The sequence below is a fragment of the Rhinoraja longicauda genome, chromosome 2 (assembly GCF_053455715.1).
Source record: "Rhinoraja longicauda isolate Sanriku21f chromosome 2, sRhiLon1.1, whole genome shotgun sequence".
Lineage (NCBI taxonomy): Eukaryota > Metazoa > Chordata > Chondrichthyes > Rajiformes > Arhynchobatidae > Rhinoraja > Rhinoraja longicauda.
Window position 1 is genome coordinate 93792690 of NC_135954.1, and position 23805 is coordinate 93816494.

Genomic DNA, 23805 nt, shown 5'->3' on the forward strand with positions numbered 1-23805 from the left:
TGCATGACTGGTCCAGTTAGTTTATTGGCTTTGAGGTGGTGATGGACCACTGGAGTCTTGCCGGTGAATATGTTCCAACAATGCAGTTGGAGAAGTTCCAGAATTTCGACCCAGCAATAAAGAGATTATCTTCAAGCCAAGATGGCGTTATGAGAGCATTGCAGAAGCTTCAAGGAGACCAATCACATTCACTTTTCAGCAAGTGGACACCACTGACAAGGCCAGTATTTATTGCCCCGTCACGAAGAGTCACTCGTTGCAGAATACTCCGCCTCTGACTCATTTTCTTGACGGTCACAGAATATGTAGGGCTGGTCCTGTTCAATTTCTAACCTTGAGATGGTAGAGCCACCTTTTTGAAACTGTGGTTCTTTTAGTAAAGATATTCCAAGAATGCTGTGGAAGAGAAAGCTGCAGGATTTATGCCTGCTCATTCATGTACATGTCCAGATACCTCTTAAATGTTGTTCCTGAACCTGCCTCCACTCTCCTTTAACAGCCCATTCCAGATAGCCAACTACTGTGGAACTATTACCCCTTAGACCCCCTTTAAATATCTTCCCTCTCACCTTAAACATATGGCCTCTACTTTTAGATGCACCTTCCATGGGAAACAAACTCTCCAGATCTCACCCACCTAGGGCGGCACGGTGGCGCAGCGGTAGAGTTGCTGCTTTACAGCGAATGCAGCGCCGGAGACTCAGGTTCGATCCTGACTACGGGTGCTGCACTGTATGGAGTTTGTACGTTCTCCCCGTGACCTGCGTGGGTTTTCTCCGAGATCTTCGGTTTCCTCCCACACTCCAAAGACGTACAGGTATGTAGGTTAATTGGCTGGGTAAATGTAAAAATTGTCCCTAGTGGGTGTAGGATAGTGTTAATGTACGGGGATCGCTGGGCGGCACGGACTTGGAGGGCCGAAAAGGCCTGTTTCCGGCTGTATATATATGATATGATATGATATCTCTCAATTTTATAAACCACCATAATGCACTTCTCAGCCTTCTTCACTTCAGGGCTAATAGACCTACCCTATCTAATCTCTTCTGATAACACAAAACTCCAATCTAGGCAACATCCTTACAAATCTTTTCTACACCCCGTCTCGCATAATCGTTCTTCCTATAGTATGGCAACAAGAACTGTACATGCAGTGGTGTTCTGGGGCTGGGAGGGTCACCTTTACGCAAGGCATGGCTCCAAATTTTATGTCCATTGACTTGTTTTTATTAGCGACCATTAATGCTATAGATGGTCAAATACTGCCTTGGTGTCAAGAACAATCACTTGCACCCAAATCTGGAATTCAGCTCTTGAGACAATGCTTGGACCAATGTTGTGATGTTTGGGATCAAGAGGTAGTGGCAAAACCCAAATGGGATAAGACATGCCTCAAACCTTTACTAACTGCCTACTAAATCAGAATCACCAACTTTATTAGATGCAAAAATGTAATCATATTTGCAATCATGATAAATTGCAGGCCATACAAGTCTTTCCAACAAACGTGCTATTCCCTATTGCCGCAATCAAAACATATGTTGGCCTAATCTAGAAGATATTCAAGAATCAAGCTGGTGTACGATTGGAGTCATGAAGATGCAAACACAAGAGTGGTGGAAGACCAGCAAGCCCCTCAAGCCTGCTCTAGCATTTGATATCATGCTTGATCTCTGCTCGCCTCAATTTGTCAAATCCCAGTTCTCCATCGATCTCAATTCCATTTTCAAATACTTACCTCCGCCTTAAATATCCAATGATCCATCCAAACTTAGGACAGGGCATTCCACTAATTCACAACCATCAGTTTAAATTTTTTGGTGCTTTATTTTGTATCTGTGTCCCCTGGTTTGTGACTCTCTCTAGTGAAAACATTTCAACACCTTCCCTATTAGGCTCCCTTAGGAACTTATATTTGAATAAGGTAATTCCCTCATTCTTCTAAACTCCAAGAAACAGAGACACGAACCACCTGGCTTTTCCAGACAAGGAATCAACATTCCAGGAATCAACCTGTTGAACCTCCTTTGGACTACCTCCAATGCTACTATCCTTATTTTAGGCAAGAAAACTGTATCCCCTTCAAGCAACATTAGTCAACTGGTGATATACCAAAACAAACGACGGTATATGTTCGAATCTGGAGCGAAAAAAACAAAGCTGCTGAAAGAACAGTGGGCAGTACGATGGGGGGAAAGAAAAGGGCAAAGGAGAATGGAGGGTGATAAGCAGGAACACATTGCTGGTGTCGATCGATGTAGAGCGACTGGACATCCATGGTAAAGATGAGGGAGTGGGGGCCTGGAAACCGGAAGTTATTGAGGAGACGGAGAGCATGTGAGATGTCTTGGACATAGGTGGGGAGGGATTTGAGCAGGGTGGATAGGATGGAGGTAGGTGGAAATTAGTTCGGTGAGACATGAACAGGCAGAAACAATGGGTCTGCCAAGACAGTTCTGTTTATGGATTTTAGGGAGAAGGTACCTTCTCTTACAGAAGGAACTGTTCTGGCAGACCCATTGTTTCTGCCTGTTCATGTCTCACCAAACTCATTTCCACCTACCTCAACTCCATCCTATCCTCCCTGGTCAAATCCCTCCCCACCTACGTCCAAGACACCTCACATGCTCTCCGTCTCCTCAATAACTTCCAGTTTCCAGGCCCCCACTGCCTCATCTGCTCTCTCACTGCTGGTATCGGATCAGTAATGAAGGTTATAATGGGAACCTTTAAGGGAGACTAGACCAAGTGGACCCGTTGGGCCCATTCCTCGTAGGGGGGGGGCAGGGAAGGGGAGAGGGTATGATTGAGTGAGGCCTAGACCCAAAGCCTCTCTTGTATTTTAGCACCCTCAACCCCCCACTCAATCCCCTCCCTACTCCTCTCCCTACTAACCCACTCCACCCCCACTTGCCCCTCCCCCCACCCGGGAACGCGGGGGGATGGAGTGGCTGAATGTTAGACCAATGCAGTAGAGGTTTGGGGGAGATTCAAAGGGGGTTCAGGTGGGATGAATTGGGTGAATGGAGGGTGGAAGAGAGGGGGGGATAATGGGGCTGGAGTGGGTGAGAAGAGGATAAGGGGGTGGGTTGTGGGGGGGGATGATAAGGAGTTGAGGGGGTGTGAATGGAGTGGGTGAGTGGGGCTCGTAAAAAAACAAAAAAAACTGAAACCTAAGTTAATGCAGCACAGGTTTGGGGGAGTTTTAAGGGGGATTAAGGGGGGAATGGAGTGCGTGAGTGGGGCTCTGAAGAAAAATCCTAAACACAATTTCAGTTAATGCAAGAACGGTTTGGGGGAGTTTTAAGGTAGGTGGGGGGGGGGGGGTTGAGGTGGGAATGGAGTACGTGAGTGAGGGGATGTGGTGGCTGAGTAAGGGGAGGGCGTTAGACCAATGCTGTCGAGGTTTGGGGGAGTTTTAAAGGGGGTTCAGGGAGGATGAATTGGGCGAATGGGGGGTGGAAGAGAGGGGATAAGGGGGCTGAGGCGAGGATAAGGGGGTTGAGGTGGGTTGTGTGTGGGATGATAAGTGGGGTTGAGGGGGTGTGGTTGGAGTGCGTGAGTGCGGCTCTTAAAAAAGCCTGAAGCCAATTTAAATTAATGCAGCACAGGTTTGGGGGAGTTAAGGGGGATTGAGGGGGGGAAAGGAGTGCGTGAGCGGGGCACTGAAAAAAATTCTAAACACAATTTCAGTTAATGCAGGAGGGGTTTGGGGGAGTTTTAAGGGGGGGGGTTGAGGTGGGAATGGAGTGCGTGAGTGAGGGGGGGTTGAGGTGGGAATGGAGTGCGTGAGTCAGGGGGGGTGAGGTGGGAATGGAGTGCCTGAGTGAGGGGGGGTTGAGGTGGGTAAGGAGTGGCTGAGAGTGTTAGACCAATGCAGTGGAGGTTTGGGGGAGTTTTAAAGGGGGCTAAAGGGGGATGAATTGGGTGAATGGAGAGTGGGGGAGGGGGGGATAAGGGGGCTGGAGTGGGTGAGGGGAGGATAAGGGGGGTTGAGGGGAGGGGAGGATAAGGGGGGTTGAGGTGGGTTGTGGCAGGGGATGATAAGTGGGGTTGAGGGGGTGTGGGGCTCTTACAAAGGTTTGGGAGTTTTAACGGGGGGTTGAGGTGGGAATGGAGTGCGCTCCCCCCTCCTCCTCCCTCTCCTCCTGCCTCCTTCCCCAGTCCATCTCCCCCCCCTTCACCCACCATCCCCCCTCAGCACTGCCGTCAGTCGGGCGGGTGCCCCCCTCACGGCGCGGGAGAGGCGACTCCACCTCCCGGCGGTCAGCGCGGCCCGATCTGAGGAATGGCAGGCGCGAGGCATGCCGGGATGGGCAGCTGTGCACGGGAAGGGGGGGGCGGGGGAGCGCATTAGTGAAAGGTCCGGGGGGGGGGGGCTGGCGGGGGAGCGCATTAGTGAAAGGTCCGGGGGGGGGGGAGAGGGGAGCGCATCAGTGAAAGGTCCGGGGGGGGGGGAGCGCATTAGTGAAAGGTCGGGGGGGGGGGGGGGAGAAGAGGGGCGCGCATTAGTGAATGGTCCGGCGGGGGGGGGGGGGAGGAGGGCATCAGTGATAGGTCCGGCGGGGGCGGGGGGAGCGCATCAGTGAAAGGTCCGGGGGGGGGGCGAGAGCGAGCTGATCTGTTGAAGACGTGCGGGTCGCATTGCATTGTGACGTCACACGCTGAAACCCTTCAAGAAAAGGGTTAGAAATGAAAATTTTAAACTTTAATATCTCTCTAGCTTTAAAAATGTAGCTTCAATTTGAATGAAAGTAATTGCATTATATGGCCAGGATAATGGTGAATATGGTGGTGCAAAAATTGTAGCACTATGGTGTACCGTTTTGGTGACGAGACCAACGTTTTGGTGGTAATATATATTATATAATATAATAATAATATATAGATGGATAGATATGAAGGGCGGATGAAACCAGATGGGGGATTACTGTTCTTATTTCCAAAGATACGAATAAGTAATATAAGCCAAACAGATGGCATAGTCCATATGCGACCTCGAACAAAATTACAAAGTGACCAAAATGTTTCTATGTCATAACTATTTCAAAAACGCATTTCTTTTGGTGACAGCAAAATGCAATACAGACCGTCAAAATTTAAAAAAATTGTATAGAGCAAGGACAGTGACAGGAAACACAGACCTAGAACAAAGTCAAACATTAACTTTAAAAGCAGCTTGTTTCAAGTGTACACATTATTTAAAGATTGCACATCTCACTTCACTAACTGGCTAAACTACTACTTTCATACAAAAGTAATGGTGTCAAAAGCTGAAATACACAACTTAGCCTGCCCAAGTTTTAATGTGTAAAAAGCTATTTTGGAACTGAAAGAACACTAGTGTATAGGAAATTAAGCCAGAGGGGCACAGTGATAACATGTTATCACCAAAGCACTTGTTTGGACTTCTAGGTAATGATGAATGTTACAACTAGTCAAGTCAAGTCAAATTTATTTGTCACATACACATACACGATGTGCAGTGAAATGAAAGTGGCAATGCCTGCGGGTTGTGCACAAAAAGAATTACAGTTACAGCATATAAATAAAGTTAATAAGTTACTATTAGTGTCGACAAAAATTTAGTCTCTGGGGTTATAAAAGTTGACAGTCCTGATGGCCTGTGGGAAGAAGCTCCGTCTCATCCTCTCCGTTTTCACAGCGTGACAGCGGAGGCGTTTGCCTGATCGTAGCATCTGGAACAGTCCGTTACTGGGGTGGCAGGGGTCCCTCATGATCTTACTTGCTCTGAATCTGCACCTCCTGATGTATAGGTCCTGCAGGGGGATGAGTGTAGTTCCCATGGTGCGTTCTGCCGAACGCACTACTCTCTGCAGGGCCATCCTGTCCTGGGCAGAGCTGTTCCCAAACCAGACTGTAATGTTGCCGGACAGGATGCTCTCTACAGCCCCAGAGTAGAAGCAATGAAGGATCCTCAGCGACACTCTGAATTTCCTCAGTTGTCTAAGGTGGTAAAGGCGCTGCTTAGCATTACCCACCAGTGCGGCAATGTGCGTTGCCCACGTCAGATCCTCTGCGATGCGGACTCCCAAGTATTTGAAACTGCTCACCCTATCCACAATAGACCCATTTATCTCCAGTGGCGTGTACGTCCTTGGATGTTTAGCCTTTCTGAAGTCCACAATCAGCTCCTTTGTTTTAGTGACATTCAAGAGGAGGCTATTGTCCTGACACCAGAGTGCCAGATCAGCCACCTCCAGTAGGCCTTCTCATCGTTGTTGGAGATCCGGCCCACCACCACAGTGTCATCAGCAAACTTGATGATGGAGTTTGAGCTGAACCTGGCCCCACAGTCATGTGTGTACAGGGAGTACAGTAGGGGGCTAAGGACGCAGCCCTGGGGGGATCCTATGTTCAGGGTGAGGGAGCTAGATGTGTGTTCCTCCATCCTGACCACTTGGGGCCTGGCAGTGAGAAAGTCCAGGACCCAGGCACACAGAGGGGTGCTAAGCCCCAGTTCCAGCAGCTTCTCAACCAGTCTGCTGGGGACTATTGTGTTGAATGCTGAACTAAAGTCAATGAACAGCATCCTCACATAGCCCCCCTGGCTGTCCAGATGAGAGGGAGCGGTGTGTAGAACCTGGGAGACCGCATCATCCGTGGACCTGTTCGGACGGTATGCGAACTGTAGTGGGTCCATGTTGCGAGGAAGGAGGACGCAGATGTGCTTCTTGACTAGCCTCTCAAAGCATTTCATGACAACCGAGGTGAGGGCCACCGGTCGGTAGTCATTTAAACACCCTCTTCTCCTTAGATCGTCTGAAGAAGGGTCTCAACCCAAAACGTCACCCATTCCTTCTCTCCATAGATGCTGCCTGTCCCGCTGAGTTACTCCAGCTTTGTGTCCATCTTCAGTTTAAATCAGCCACTACAGTTCCTTCCCACATATACCACCTTCTCCCTGTTTGCTTTAAGCTACATTCCTTCCTCCTGCTTCAATTCACTCCTCTTCAACCCTTTTGTCTCACCTGTTTTTCAAGTCTGGTCGTTGTCCAACCATCTGCCTATCAGCCCCCCACCTGTGTCAACCTCTTACCTGCCAGGTTTTGTCCTGCCCCTCCTCTCTTCCACCTTTTTTCTCTCCCCCAATCCCTACAATCACTCTGAAGGGTCCCGACTGACACGTTACCTTTATACGCTCTCTTGAGATGCTGCCTGACCAGCTGAGCTATTCCAGCACTCTGTTTTCTAACTACCATTGTTAATTTGGATTTAAATATGAAACTTAGTCAGGAGGTACTGTTGCAAAACAAAAATGATTGAAATTTAACAAACTGGGAAAACTTGAAGAATCAAGATTACCAGCACAATTACTGTTTGTGAAAATATCATTTAACCACATCTGATTGGAAGAAACAACTTTGAACTACCCTAAATTGACTAACCAGACTGTTTCAAGTCAAATGCTTTTGTTTCAGTACACTTATCAATTGCACTAAATGGACATATGGGACTTGTGTACTCAGTGACAATCAATAAATTTCCCGCATTCAAGGACTTACCAGAAGGGAAGGCCAGTTCAAAAATAAACTTGCGCAACATTAATGCAGTCAATATAGAGACAGGTGCTGATAGCAAGACAGCTTTCTTTTACAATAACTTGTCCACCTTTGTACCATTGCATTCCCTATTACTGGTTTCAATGATGAATGAGGAAGCACCACCTTTCGTCCTTTTAACCATGATGTTATTAACTGCTCTTATTATTGAGTAGAGATGCAGAAATTACCCAAATATTGCATGCTGATTCCACATTAAGAGACTATAAGAAAATAACTGTAGATGCTGGTACAAATCGAAGGTATTTATTCACAAAATGCTGGAGTAACTCAGCAGGTCAGGCAGCATCTCGGGAGAGAAGGAATGGGTGACGTTTCAGGTCGAGACCCTTCTTCAGACATTGAGACTAAATCGGTTCCCAGATTTCTGTCAATACTTTACCTTGTGACTGCACCGACCTTCTAGCACTTTACATCTGAACAACATCCATACTACTATTTTTTTTTAATTCAAATATATGTATACAGGAATTTATATTTGAAAAGCCATATGTAATTTATGGCACAGCTCATGGTCAGATGAGCAACTTTGTATTGCTCGGAGGATTTGTATCATAAGATACAGAATGTATTATCCTGCTTGAATTATGATGGTGTGATGCTTTATTATAACTATAAAGTGCAAGTCAGTGAGTCTTGTTATTTTGAATTTAATTGCTGGAACAGGGTATTTCCTGAACTATAATGCCCTTTCTAATGTAGCCTTATAACAGCGGCATTATGCGTTATGTAACAGTATTTCATTTATTTCCGTTCTGGACCCAAGACTGCAGGACAACATGTTCTCAATAAATACAGAGCTGATCTCCAATGACAGGAGAGATATAATCAAGACCAACTGCAATCAGTACACAGCAGAGTGACGATAAATGGATCAAGTCATGCAGACTTTGTAAACATTACACAACATTTTCGAGGTTGCAAATTACATGTTTTCCTATTAGATGCAATGATACAGCAAACTGAAAACCAATGTCATATTGGTCATAACTTTGGAGCCGTTCTGCTGCATACATATCCTCCCCAGTAACAAATGGGTTCCACTCCCGAGAATTGTTAACAGTTTGCAAGTTGGAAAAGCAGTTACCCAGCACTATTTAAAAAAAACACAGTCCAAAGGGCAACAGATACTTTAACCAGAATGTTCCACTCGGCCAGTCGGATATTGCCATGAACCAAGTTTTCACACTGCAGAAGATGCCTGCAGCCGGCAAACCCATCCCTCGGGTGTTCATAATCTGGGGAGGACATGTGGATCAGGAAACAGGGTGTGACAAACAGGGGGTGGATATCAATGGTCCGACCAAATGAGGATATGTAACTCTCATATGAAGAGTCATTTACTTTAGAAAAGAACTGAAAATATGAATACTGTAGATGAATGCAAACTCAAAGTTTTAAAATGCATGAATTAACTGTTCCACACAGCATTTAGAGAATTCAATTGCTTTTAGTAAATTTCAAAACATTATTGCAAAGTCAGGAAATATTTAGAGATATATGGGCCAAACGCAGGCAGGTGGGACTAATGTAGATGGGGCATCATGGACAAGTCAGATTCAAGAGAGAGCTGGATAGAGCTCTTAAGGATAGCAGAGTCAGGGGGTATGGGGAGAAGGCAGGAACGGGGTACTGATTGAGAATGATCAGCCATGATCACATTGAATGGCGGTGCTGGCTCGAAGGGCCGAATGGCCTCCTCCTGCACCTATTGTCTATTTCCTTGCTGTATGACTGTTAAACTACAACAGTGCCCCTTTAAGGCATTAGAGTTCTCCCCAGTTCGTGAATACCACAAATCTTCTCTACAATAAAGGGTTTATTTCACTTAATTTATTATTTAATATAGATTTTATTTACTATGAAGGATACGGAACACATTTGGAAAGCATTTCTCAATCACAATAGTAAAAGCCCGTAATACTTAATTGTGATTGCATCAATGGAAAGGTGTCTCTGGCATGCTATTGGAAATTGGGAAAAGCTCTTGAGCACCTATGTTCTTTCATCTGACAATAATGGCCACTAGATGAATGATATATGTTTCAGCTTGTCAAACCAAGCACAGCTTACTTTGATTTACTCCATTCTCAAAGAAGATTAACTAGCTTCTTACCTTGCCATCTACCTCCAACAAAACAAATTGTTGCATAAATAAAGAATCTGCTGGAATCTAACCCCTTTGTTAGACCTTCAATTCATTTATAGCAAAGAAAATGCAAGGAACTGTGGTTTAAGATGACAACACAGTATTATGGGCTATGAAGTGTTGTTTATAAAGTCATCATGTTGCAATGATTTTGGAATCTGCAGCAAAAAATTGTGAATCAGAGGAACTCAGCAGGTCTGGCAGCATCTATGAAAGGAAATCGACAGTCGATGTTGTGATTAAGACCTTTCATCTTGATTGAAAGATTCCAGGATAACTAACCAGTATAAAGAGGTTGGGGAGAGGGAAGTGTCCGAGAAGAAACAGATACATTAACTCAGTTTCACTATAAAGAATTATTTCAAACTCCAATCACTGATACAGTAAATATTATGCATTACAGCGAATACTATCAATCAATGTTTTTTTTGTTGAGGTTTGCATATCCTATGTGAAACAAAATATTATTCTGCTAAACTGCAGGCCTGCTACACTAATACAACAAAGTCAAATAAATATTTGATGAGGTCAGTTTAATTGCTATTCAGCTTCCTTTGAGGAAAGGTCAATTAAGAGTACCAAACATTAGATTTGATTTCTGAAGAACATTTTTGGGAGACACTCATTCTGAAGAAAACAAAGCCCAAAGCTAAATATGCAGGACTTGCTGTTATTGGAAGATGGAAACAATGGCCAACAAAGCACATCAACGTCTCTACTTCCTTCAAAGGCGTAGGAAGTTCGCCATGTCCTCAATAACCCACACTGACTTCTACAGATGCGCCGTAGAAGCCAATCCATCGGGATGCATCACAACTTTAGGAACAGCTCCACCCAAGAGCGCAAGAAATTGCAAAGTTGTGGACGTAGCCCAGACCATCACACAAACCCATCAGCATAATCAAGGACCATTCTCAACTCAGTCACTCCCTCTTCTCCCATCAGGCAAGAGGTACAGAAAACGCATACCTCCAAATTCAGGGACAATTTCTTCCCAGCTGTTATCTGGCAACTGAACAGTCCTCATCAGTTAGAGTGGAGCCCTGACCTCACCTACTGCATTAGCAACCTTTGAACTATCTTTAATCAGATTTTATCTTGCACTAATTAATATACCCTTTATCTATACACTGCAGATGGCTAGATTGTAATCATCATCATCATATATATACAGCCGGAAACAGGCCTTTTCGGCCCACCAAGTCCGTGCCGCCCAGTGATCCCCGCACATTAACACTATCCTACACCCACTAGGGACAATTTTTACATTTACCCAGCCAATTTACCTACATACCTGTACGTCTTTGGAGTGTGGGAGGAAACCGAAGATTTCGGAGAAAACCCACGCAGGTCACGGGGAGAACGTACATCATGATTACCATCGTCGACTGAATAGCATGCAAACAAAAAAGCTTTTCACTGTACCTGGGTACACATGACAATAATAAACTAAGCTCTCTAAATAAAGTGCTGATAGATTAATATAAGCTTTATGAAATATATTTCAAATACATCAATACTATATTGTGCATAATTACTGCCATATACAGTGTGTTAAATAGCAATTATGTTCACAATCAGTTGAATTGTAATATTGGCATCAATTAGATGCTATTTAGAAACACCCTTATATAAATAACCAGTCAAAAAAATACTAATTGCAGATAACTAGCAGTTATGTGGACATTGCTAATCGGCTGAGATAGGATTTAAGATTCTTAAATTGAGGAAATTAAACAACTGGGGTCACTTTCTACAGGAAAAACAAGAGTAAGCACAGAATTGAAGGGGAAGTATGACAGTGTTTTTTTCACTCATGATAAAAGTCTGGGAGGGTGGTAGATGCATAAGTATTTACATCATTAGAAAGTGAAGAGAGGCCAAATTAAATGAGATGAGGGGCAAGAGTTTATTTTTTTTAAACCAGAGTGGGTGGTGCCTGGGATAAGCTGCCTTGGGTGATGGAGATAGATACGACAGTACCACTTAAGAGGCTTTCAGATAAGCACATGTAAATGCAGGGAGTGGAGGTATATGAATCATAGGGCTGTTCCTATACTGTTTGTCTGCTTGTGCTTATGTATACTACAAAAGCCATGACTGGCAAGGCTGGGAGGTGGAGTTAGTCCAGTTAACCTTTTGGATACGACACACCAATGGTGTCATAAATTGTCAAAGTTAAGGCCAGAGCCAACAGGAATAACCACACTGATCTGGATTCGTTGGCCTGAGCAGGCAAGGAAAGCACAATTATTTTCCCAAAATGAATTATCAGGGGGTCATCTTAATTTAAACATACCAAAAATATTGAAAGACTGGAACTATAATGAAACAAATGTGAATAAATGAAATCTAGTTACAGATCAACTGCAAGTTAATTGAATGGGAGCTCATTCTCAGCCTAAATTCGTAGGCAGCCATTGGGCGAGAGGTACGACAGTAATATGAAAGTAATGGAGAAATTACAGGAGTGAGATAGTTGAGTGACCTTTGATCAAATGAGAATTGTGGCTCCGACATTCAGATGTCCCACTGGGAACAGCGTAACAGCTGTAATCTGAGACTGTAACAAGAGAACTGTGTGCTCAATGAAGACCTTTGTACACAGTAACTAGGTAGAAAACTGCATTTAGTCCCAAATCCGCTGTTTGCATGCCATTGGTCAAAAGAGCTGTCATGATTTGTGGAGATAAGCAATAGATGCAATTGATTAGAAATGAGGGAAAGGAACGTGGGACGAGAGTGACACAAATCAAAAAGGATTAAGGCCATGTGATCAGAAATGTCATGAGCACTTTGGGCAGATGCAAGGTAGTTAAATAAAAGCTTTAAACCCTTTTTTATTCCCCTTGAATTTTTGAGAGGATTTCATGAAAGCACTCAGAAAGTTGGACAGCATAATTCATTGGAAGCTTGAACTAGTTTTTTTACTATCATAAAAAACTAGCCATTTCTCATTAAAATTAGAAAGAAATAGCTGACGTTAGTTCTAAGAAAGCCCGTATAGAAATTGTATTTCTACTCAAAAACATGCCAGAGCTTAAGTAATGTTTAAAGTTGTTAAACACTTATTTCCCCCACCAAGTAGCAAATGATTGACAATAGACAATAGGTGCAGGAGTAGGCCATTCAGCCCTTCGAGCCAGCACCGCCATTCAATGCGATCATGGCTGATCACTCAATCAGTACCCCGTTCCTGCCTTCTCCCCATACCCCCTCACTCCGCTATCCTTAAGAGCTCTATCCAGCTCTCTCTTGAAAGCATCCAACGAACTGGCCTCCACTGCCTTCTGAGGCAGAGAATTCCACACCTTCACCACTCTCTCACTGAAAAAGTTCTTCCTCATCTCCATTCTAAATGGAGGTCAGAGGTTGTGGTTGGAGGTTCATTGTGAAGCAATGAAATGCTCAATGCAGAAGTGAAAGGACCACAGGGCAGCAGGAAGGCATGATAGAATAGTACAGCGAACAATTAAGAGAATTATTTAAATGGAGTATTTAAAGATATTAGATCTAAACATAGTATCTGGAGAGAAATTTGGGGATCATCTTACCACTCAGAAAATTACAAAGGATTTGATGCATATTAAAGCTAAGCCAAGATAGACACAAAATGCTGGAGTAACTCAGTGGGACAGGCAGCATCGCTGCATAAAAGGAATGGGTGACGTTCCGCGTCAAGATACTTCTTCAAAAAGATTTGAAGAGTCTCGATCCAAAACATCACCCATTCCTTCTATCCAGAGATGCTGCCTGTCCCATCGAGTTGTTACTCCAGCATTTTGTGTCTATCTTCGGTGTAAACAAGCATCTGCAGTCCCTTCCTACACTTTAAAGTTAAGCTACATGTATTCTGAAATGATTCTAGTATAATTACACTCATTGCATTTAAATCTCAGCATTTTATTTCCATCTGCAGTCTTAGCTGGTTGAGTAGATGGCACCTTAATTTTCCAAATATCATTAACAACAATTATTCACCCAATTGCCAGAACAATCATGGTTAACAGGATAGTCAAGTCAAGTCAAATTTATTTGTCACATACACATACTCGATGTGCAGTGAAATGAAAGTGCCAATGCCTGCAGGTTGTGCACAACAATCCTGTTTGTCAACGATCTATAAGGGAGAAATTAAACTTTAAATAGCAATAAATATAGAAATTCAAAACAAGCCGACAGTCCTCGCTCAACCTCTATCTAAAACCAGCAAAAGCATTTTCAAAATATGAATCCACAATTGACTAATGTACGTAACCCAGCATAAATACACCTAAAAAATATTTCCAAATACTTCGGCGTAGAATAAAATGTTGATATTGTTAACCCAAACAGTTAAATCAAAACACCATGACATTGCTTCGGTATGCACTTTTAATGAGTTGGGCCATTCCTCGTAAGGGGGGGGGGGGGCAGGGAACGGGAGAGTGAGCCCTGGACCCAAAGCCTCTCCTGTATTGGTGCAGCACCCTGAAGCCCCCACTCAATCCCCCTTATTCCCCCCCCTCCTCCCCCCACTGACCCACTCCATCCCCCCCTACCCCACCCCCATTTGCACCTCCCCTGCCCCCAACCCCCGCAGCCCTGCCTCCACCTCCCTTCCTCCCTCCCCACACCTATTCCCCCCTCCCTTCCCCCCATCTCCCTCCCCTCACCCCAACCTACCCTCCTCCCCACCCCCACTCTACCCGACCACCACTCTTCCCTTCTCCCCACCCCACCCTGCTCCCCACCCCGTCTCCCCTCCTCCCCAGCCCTACTCTCCCCCCACCCCACCCCCCCACTCTCACTCTCCCCTCTTCCCCATCGCCACTGCCCCCCTTCCCCCCCCCACTCTCTCTTGCCCCCACACACGAGATCTGAGTTTTAGTAGAGTTGGGCCCATTCCCCCCCCCCCATTCTCTCCTCCCCCAACCCTACTCTCCCCACACCCCCCCTTTCCCCACGACCTCCCCCTTTCCCAGACCCCTATTTCCCCCACCACCAAGCCCCCTCCGGACGACCCCTGTTGTCCCCCTCCCCAGTCTCGGACCCCGCCACCATTCTCTCTCCCCCAGATACACTCTTACTCTCCCCCACCCCCTTTCCCCAGCACACCCCTTTCCCCTACTCTCTCTTGCCCCCAGCACCAACAGGTCCGGGGGGGGTGCGGGGAGCGCATCAGTGATAGGTCCGGGGGTGGGGGGAGCGCATTAGTGAAAGGTCCGGGGGGGGGTGGAGCGCATCAGTGAAAGGTCCGGGGGGGGGGGGGGGGGGGGGGGGGAGATAGCGGGGAGAGGGTCTCCCGGGTGTGGGAGAGAGGAGAGAAGCAAGGGGAGAGAGGAGAGGGGAGCCCATACGCACCACGCTGAAAGCCTTCAATAAATCAGCAGGAGGGGGGTTGCACGAGCTCTTGTCACATGGGCATTTTGACGTCACACGCTGAAGGCCATGGAAAAAACGGCTGAAATATTTCTTTTTTACTAAAACCTCTAACTTAAAAAATACACGACCGAATCAAATAAAAAAATCATTTTCCAGCAGCGTTCAGCGTGGTGATTAAGGCGGTGCAAAAGTCGTGGCGCTACGGTTCACCGTTTTTGCCGAAATCAGCCGAAATCACTGTTACAAACATATATACTCTTCTGTGTTTTAGTATATTAAGATATATAAATATATATATATATATAATATAAATATAGATAAATATACATCAACAACTGAAAGTACAATGATGATTGGCAGAACCCCTGCTGTCACCCATTTCCCTTCATTTCCAGACATGGTTTAGTTCCCTCTTGCCTTCCACCCCTTCAGGTTTCATTTTTAGTTTTTCACCACTTGCTGCACAGATCTATTTTAACATTCTGGAAGCATTTCCTGTACGACATCCTAATCACCAATAGGACCAGGCCTTGCGTGTATCCTTGTTAGCAAATAAGGCATTCAAAATGCTTCCAGTTAAGAAGGCACAATGGCGCAGTTGGTAGAGCTGTTACCTCTCGGCACCAGATTTTCAGATTCAATCCTGACCTTGGAATCTGTCTGTGTGGAGATTGCACATTCTCCGTGACCGCATGGGTTTCCTCCCACATCCCAAAGACGTTCAGGTTAAGTTAATTGTCCCCTGTAAAATCACCTTTAATGTACAGAAAAAGTGGGATAACAGGGAACTAATGAGAACGGGTGATCAATTCTCGACGTGGACCGAAGGACACATTTCCATGCTGTATCTCTGAACTAAAAAAAAATTAAAGACTTGCTTACACTTCCAAATTTGTTACAATGTATTTGGTGCAGATGCCGTGATCTCTACAGAAATTAACATTGTGTGACTGCTCCATTCAGTCCACATAACCCGTCACTTCTCTGCCCGTCTCATATTCTGAGCCAAGCTGTCTTTGACCTCTGACTTTACAATGAGGAGTATATCACAAGAGATGAACAAGGCATCAAGTAGATACATTATTTCCCTTCTGCATGCAAAAAAACAAAATTGAATTCGGCAATTTCAGGAAAGCTGAAAATCTGCGTATAGAGTTAATCCCCAGTCTTGGTGTCCAAATGCTTTAAGTGGTTTCAGAATGATTTAGACCATAGGATCCACACTGCACTGCATTTGAGGAAGAATGAACTCTATTACTTTTCTATCATAACCATATCTTCTACATTCCTTCCTATCACAGATCTCACTTCCCCTCCTTTCATTTCAACAAAGCTTCAGTTGTCTTTTTTTCCAGTTCTAATGAATGATCACCAAGTAGAAATGCCAGTTTCTTTTCCAACACGTTATTCAAGTGACTTATTTTTAATCCCATACCTTGCCCTACCAGATTGTCAGTACAACATTGAATTTAATGAGCAAAGACTTCAATATAAAAGAGGATCTTGAAAGTGATCAGCTCTACTGCAGAGAATGGTTATGGAAAAAATGACAGCCACACCAAAAACAAAAACAGAAAATACTGGGAACAATCAGCAGGTTGGGGAATATCTGTGGAAAGAAACGGAGTTAACGATTCAGGTCGACCTGAACCATTAACTGTTTCTCTTTCTACGGAAGCTGCTTGATGTTTTATATTTCAGATTTTCAGCATTGACCGTTCTTTTTAAATTTTCAAAATGTTGATTAGAAAATAAAACTATCAGTCAACAAAATTCCAAGTCCAAACAAAAGCAATATAAAAATTCTCATACACTAAATGCCAACGGGAAAATTTTAATATACATCGTTAATATATCATTTTCCTTTTTTACTTAAAGCAGGAATTTTGTACCTCCTAAACCAGACTGAAAAGAGAAATGAGAGCTTGTGGCGTGCGTCGGTGAACTCGAAATAAGGCGAAAAGCCAGGAGGGTTAAAGGAAGGTATTTTAATCGGCAAATCGCTAGCCACTGTAATGCTGGGCGGTCGGACGTTATGTCCGCTCCAGAGGATATCTGGAGACTCCACCAGCACCAAAAACTCCCCCACAATATAGACCCAACACCTGGGCTGTCCCAGGACTATACCAAGTGCAGAGGGGTTCGATGCACAGGGTGGCCTGAGCTCCGTGAGGCGCCACATGAACACCCCCCCCCCCCCCCCAGAACCGGAGGCATCAACACAGACCAGCAGACGCACGCGACGACCGGCTCGCTTATGCATGTCCATATCCATAGACATCGGGGCCGGCAAAGGCGCAGGCAGAGGGGGCCGTGCAGGAGGACGGCCCCGCGGGCGAGGCCGGGCAACCTGGTCGATGCTCAGGTGAGCCGGCTTGAGGCGATCGACTGACACCGTCTCACGCTGACCCCCAACGTCCAGCACAAAGGTTGACTGTCCATGCTGCAGCACCTTGAAAGGGCCCTCATACGGCCATTGGAGTGGCACCTGGTGGGCATCCCGGCCCAAAAAAACGTATTAACAGTCCTGCAGGGCCGCTGGAGGGCGGTTGAGGGTGGTTCCGGATGATCCATCGCCGACGGTACAAACTCCCCCGGTACGGTGAGCGGGGTCCCATAGATTAGCTCCTCCGAGGAAGCCACCAAATCCTCCTTGGGGGTGGTGCGAACTCCCAGCAGGACCCACAGCCATGCATCTAACCAGTCGGGGCGAGGTAAGCCGCGCCTTCAGAGTGACCTTGAGCTGACGGTGGAACCTCTGCACCAGACCGTTCGCCTGCGGGTGGTTGGCCGTGGTGTGATGAGGCTGCACACCCAACAGGCGAGCCATAGCCGACCATAGCTCGGAAGTGAACTGTGGCCCACGGTCTGAGATGTCCATTGGCACCCGTAACGGGATAACAATGAGCTGAGAAAGCCCAGGCACACGTGGCCGTGGAAGTATCGGCCAGTGGAATAGCCTCCGGCCACCGTGTGAAGTGATCCACCACCGTAAGGAGGTGGGGGATGCCAGGGGATGGAGGAAACGGGCCCACGATGTCCTCGTGGACGTGGTCGAAACGGCGTTGCAGCAAGTCGAACCGCTGCAGAGGCGCTCGGGTATGGTGTTGAATTTTGGCAGTCAGGCAATCGATGCAGCATCAGGCCCAGTGACTGACCTGCGTATGCAGGCTGTGCCACATGAAATGCGAGGCCAACAATGCTGTCGTCGTCTGGATGGAGGGGTGCACGAGCCCGTGGATTGTGTCAAAAATCCTACAGCTCCAGGCCGCCAGAACGATGGGCCGCGGCTGACCCAACGAGACGTCACAGAGCAACGAAGCGCCGGATGGCCCGAAAGGCATGTCCTTTAGGCGTAGACCGGAGATGGCAGTCCGGTAAGCCGACATCTCGCCGTCCTCCCGTTGGGCGGCCGCTAGGGCTGAGTAATCAATTCCTAGACATCTCTTGGATGGCATCAACGGCGGGGCGAGACAGTGCATCCTTCCCTTCCACGGAACAGATACCAGTGGTGAATTCCGACACAAAGGCGAGTTGGCGCTGCTGCCGAGCAGACCACGGATCGGAAATCTTTGCGAAAGCGAATGCAAGTGGTTTGTGGTCCATGAAGGCAGTGAATGCGCGCCGTCCAAAAAATAGCGGTAGTGACGCACCACGAGGCAGAGGGCGAAGAATCCCCGATCGAAGGCACTGTACTTCTGCTGGGCATTGGACAGATGTTTACTAAGGAACGCCAAGTGTTGCCAATACCCGTCCACGAGCTGCTCTAGAGCCTGATTCAGAAGCGTCCACCGTCAGGGCATCTTCCCGTGGGTGGACGAGCATCGTCGCCCTAACAAGGGCCTCCTTAGCGCCATGCTTACCCGCCAGAAGGTTGAACTAAAGCTGCATGATGCGGGCCACAGCTGGCATGAACCGGTGGCAAAATGCCCACAAAACTCCTGTGGGCCACGTACTGTCGACGGCTGTGGAAACTGGCGGATAGCGTCCACTTTCGCCGTTAATGGGGCTGCACCCTGCAGGATTACCTGATGACCCAGGAAGTCGATGGAAGACAACGTGAACTGGCATTTCGGCAGGTTGATGGCGAGGCAGTGGTCGCTGAGCCGCTGACAAAGCTCCCGGAGATGCGCGACGTGCTCCTGTCGCGACGACTTGCCGAAACTAACGGGAGGCCGTGGCACACCCAATCCATCAGGCGTTGAAAAGCCTGGGCAGCGTTTTTCAGGCCGAAAGACATCCTCATGAATTCCCACAGGCCGAAAGGAGTGATTATTGCCATCCGCGGGGTGTCGTCCCTCTGGTGATATCCTCGCACCAGGTCCACCTTTGAAATTTTTTAGTCCCCACCAGGTGCGCACTGAAATCCTGTATATGCGGGACAGGATACCGGTCCGCGGTCGTCGCGTCGGCGGCAAACCGCAAGGCTGCCAACCTCCGCTCACCTTGGGCACCATATGGAGGGGGGACGCCCACGGGCTGTCGGAACGGCGGACGATACCCAGGGCCTTCATAGTGCGGAACTCCTCCTGGGCGATGCGGAGTTGGCCAGGTGGGAGTCGGCGAGCGCGTGCGTGGAACGGTGGTTAAGGCCCCCGGCTTCTGCGCCCCAGCGCTGGTGGAAGAAACACCAGCGCCGTCTGTCGGTGGTGCCTGGTGCTTGTTGGGACGGGGCGAACTCCCGGTGCAGGGCTACTGCGAATGAACTCACGCCAGCCACAACTCGTCAGTGCCTGAAGGTCATCAAAGGAAGTCCCGGTCAGCTGCAGGCGGACGTCGTCGGGCAGGTGCTGGGGAAAGGCATATTCAAAAAGGAAACAGGGCCAATGCCCATCCATCAGCGCCATTATTTTGCCGAGCAGCGCCGACGGCCACAGAGACCCGACATTCTGAAGATGTGCGTTGCACGCAGCATGCAGCTGAGCCCGAATGTCCGCAGCAGGAGAGCCTTCAGGTCGCCGTACCTGTTATCGGCCGGGGGCGCGTTCAGGTAGGTGATAATGCGGCCTGTCGTCTCCTGGTCCAGGGCGCCAACAACGTGATAGTACTTTGCGGTGTCAACAGTGATGCCCGGAGGTGGAATTATGCCTCCGCGTGGTTAAACCGTATGTTTAGTTGCACGGTCCAGAAAGTTGGAAGTTTGAGGCCTACCGCGTTGAGTTGAGCCGGGTCGAGTAGCTGGGCCTGGTTGGCGGGCTGCGCGTTGTGATGCATCATCTTCGCAGTAACTTACATCGGGGTCACCAATGTGGTGTGCGTTGGTGAACTCGAAATAAGGCGAGAAGCCAGGAGGGTTAAAGGAAGGTATTTTAATCGGCAAATCACTAGCCACTATAATGCTGGGCGGTCGGACGTTATCTCCGTTCCAGAGGATATCTGGAGACTCCTCCAGCGCCAAAAACTCCCCCACTATATAGACCCAACACCTGGGCTGTCCCAGGACTATACCAAGTGCCGAGGGGTTCGAAGCACAGGGTAGCCTGACCCCTGAGAGGCGCCACAAGCCAGTTTAAATGTTGAAGGATGTGCCTTATACGTTAGTAGTAATTCCTACTAATAAGAGTATGTTTGGGGATTTATAATGCAGAAAATCAAGTGGAACAGGATTTTCGACCCATATATAATATTAAAAGATATAAAATCCAAAAAACTATAAAATTAGATTGACCTGAAAAAAAGTGGAGCAACTTGCTGACAAATGAAAGCATTGCAAACCTTGGAATTAAATCTGAAGCATAATGATGAAAGAGGATTGCCGTACATGGAAACATTTGGACTAATGTACTCAAAAGCATTAATTTAATGTAGATACCACGACATGACATACATAGTGAAAAACCCCCAACATTCAAATAAGGATACAGTGGAACTTTAATGCAAATAATGTCTCATTTGTCAGTGTGCTTATACACCCACAAATAGAACATGTAAAAATGAGACAAATCAAAAAACACCCAAGCTGTGTATATAAACACAACACATTGGATTCAATTCATGGTTGAGTTTTCTATAATGCCAGCCGTTTTTTACAAATGTACACTAGCATTTTAGAATAAACAATTGGGAAAATCAAGTAACTTTTCACTTGATAGAACTAATGGTTAGTTGCACAATTATGATATTGGTGAGGCAAATTTTGACATCAGCTGGGCATGCAGTCTGGTGTTTAAGAGCAAAACAGCACTGGAGGAACTCAGTGGGTCAAACAGCATCTGTGGATAGAGTGGATAGACAACGTATTGGGTAGAGGGAGAGATCCTACTTCAGACTTAAAGCAGTATGATCAAAGTGGTTACTTCCTCATCAAATAGATTAAATTTGTACAAAATATTAGGTGCCAGGATTTCTTTCAAATGTGGTCACCTACTGCAAAGAATAAACAGTTCTGCCATGTGGGAAAGTACAATATTCCAAAAACATTCACTGTTCCCTTCACATAATAGCACAGGAAATCTAATGCTTCGTTCCATATCCAGAATTATACTGAATATCACATGACCTCAAAAACATAAAGCAAAATTATTCCTCAAGAAAGTCAGCTACTGCCAATATATTTTAAATTATAAATACTCCTGTTAATAACTAATATCTTTACAGGTTGAAGTGGCAAAATCAGCAATCACAAAACAGCATCAAAAGCTCAGTTTATGCAACAACATTTTTCTGCTGTATGCATCATTGGACTTAATTTGGCAAAATCTTTAATACATATATTATGTAAATACAAACCTACCCACAATTCAAAAGTTGAAAGGATGTATAAAAGGCAGATTGTTTCATATCTCATTTTCACCATGTGTAAAATGCTGACCTTCCCCGTTATGTTAAATGGAAATTTGATGAACAACTTTGAAGTAGATAAAACTACTTTGTAAATAGTTAACTAAAACCCACTGACATCAACACTGACAAAAAGGCCCATTTAGCATAGATTAACGAAACACAACCTCCCAAAAGGCTCATCAAATTATGAAATTAAATTCCAATTTAAAGCCGAGTGATTTGCCAATTTTAAAATCCAATCAAATATATGCAAAAGTTACTCAATCACAATCATATCACAACCAGTTGGTAGTGAAATACGTACTAAAATAAAACTAGCGGCTTGTGGGGGAGGAAAATTAAGGCGTCATTCCACGAGGTTAAATGTTCCCACAGAATTAATTCCTTTGTGAGTGGAAACAGCTGGAACAAACCACAAAAGGCAGGGCGAAAAAAAACAAAGCATACCACGCACGATGCAATAAAAAAAAAGTTTCAGCGAGGGGGAAAAAAAGGAGAAAATTCGCCACTGCAGGGGCCCCTCAGTAAAATTACATAAAGTTGAGTTTTGCTTCCAGGAACCGGTAGCACACCACCACTCGGTCAAAGTCTAAACATTTTTTTTAAAGAATAGGATTGAAGGAGGGTGGGAGGAAAAAGGAGGAAGGTCAGTCATTTCCCGAGCTTAGTGATGCAATTGGATTTCATACAATACAATATATCTTTATTGTCATTGTACCCAGGGGTACAACGAGATTGGGAATGCGCCTCCCATACGATGCAATAATTTAATTAATTTAAACAACAACCCAACGAAACAAATTGTAACAGTTTTAAGACAGGTATAGAACATTTAGTAGCTGAGCTAGTCAGGCAGCAGCATTTATTTTCATGCATTAATTAAATACAAATGAAAATATGTCAAAGAGAAAAGAGCTAACTCAAAGCTGCCAGCTGCACAAGCAGATTTAGGCCTAGGATTAACACACACACACACACTTGTGCCAGACGGTTCCACTTGTTCATGGTATTGGTTTGTAGTCTAACCAAGCAAAATATGAGAAATGTACAAACATGGCTTGGGTTTGGCTCGGGCCAGGCGGGTTTCTACTCACCCACTGATCTGTATCCCAGTATCGCAATCTTGCGAGACTTGGGCTGCGGCATGGTGGTGTCGCACGACGACGGTCCGACCCCGACTCCGACACCGACCCCGCCCCTCCACGGAATAAAGAAAGTTTACTGGAAATAATTATCAAAGAGAAACGGCCGCCTCTCCCCACCTCACACACACACAAATAAAACACTTAAAAATCAAAGGATGAAGTAAGGTCCCGGGTCCGGCGATCGCTCCCCGAGCCAGGCCGGGGGGGAGAAGAAGCAACTTGAGACCTTCACACACAAGCGGCGGCGCTACATGGGCGTGGAGGCGGCTCCAACACACACACACGACAAGTTTGGGGGAAGCGGGCGGTGTCCGGGTGTAATCGACGGGGTGGGAGAGGAATGTGTGCCCAACGTATTTTCTATTTGGAGCCGGTGCGTGTGGGAGGGACCGGGGCTGGGAGTGGCGCAGCTCCGTCTGGTATGATCCTCCCTCCCAACTTCCTCCTCCTCCTCCAACACCTCACCGGATGTTCCCGCTCGTCCCGCCTCCCCCCCCGCCTCCGGTTGGACGGCCCGCTCCCCCCGACCGCCCATTGGACGGACGCCACGTCCATCATCCGGCCGGCTTTCATCGGCCAGCCGAGTCTGGCCGGGCAGTTCCGCCCTCCCATTGGCCCACCCGCGCGCCAATCATAAACCAGTTCACCGATTGGTTGGTGAGACGGGGACGTCAGTACTTGAAGGCCCGCCCCCCGCTTTCATAACTGGCATGGATTGCTGGGAGTTGTAGTTCAGAGTTACAGTTTCAGACTGGTTCAGCTTATTGTTTTCCCCACCGGG

At 46.5% G+C, this 23805-nt stretch overlaps 1 protein-coding gene across 1 annotated transcript in view; it reads right to left on the bottom strand.

The window, feature by feature from the left end:
• Window positions 1-23448, bottom strand: part of rheb (Ras homolog, mTORC1 binding) — a 73699-nt gene extending 50251 nt beyond the window's left edge. The window contains exon 1 of the mRNA XM_078424423.1: window positions 22974-23448. Coding sequence (XP_078280549.1) covers window positions 22974-23025 — 52 coding nt within the window. The 5' untranslated portion in view covers window positions 23026-23448. The remainder of the gene's footprint in view (window positions 1-22973) is intronic.
• Between the last annotated feature and the right edge of the window lie 357 nt (window positions 23449-23805).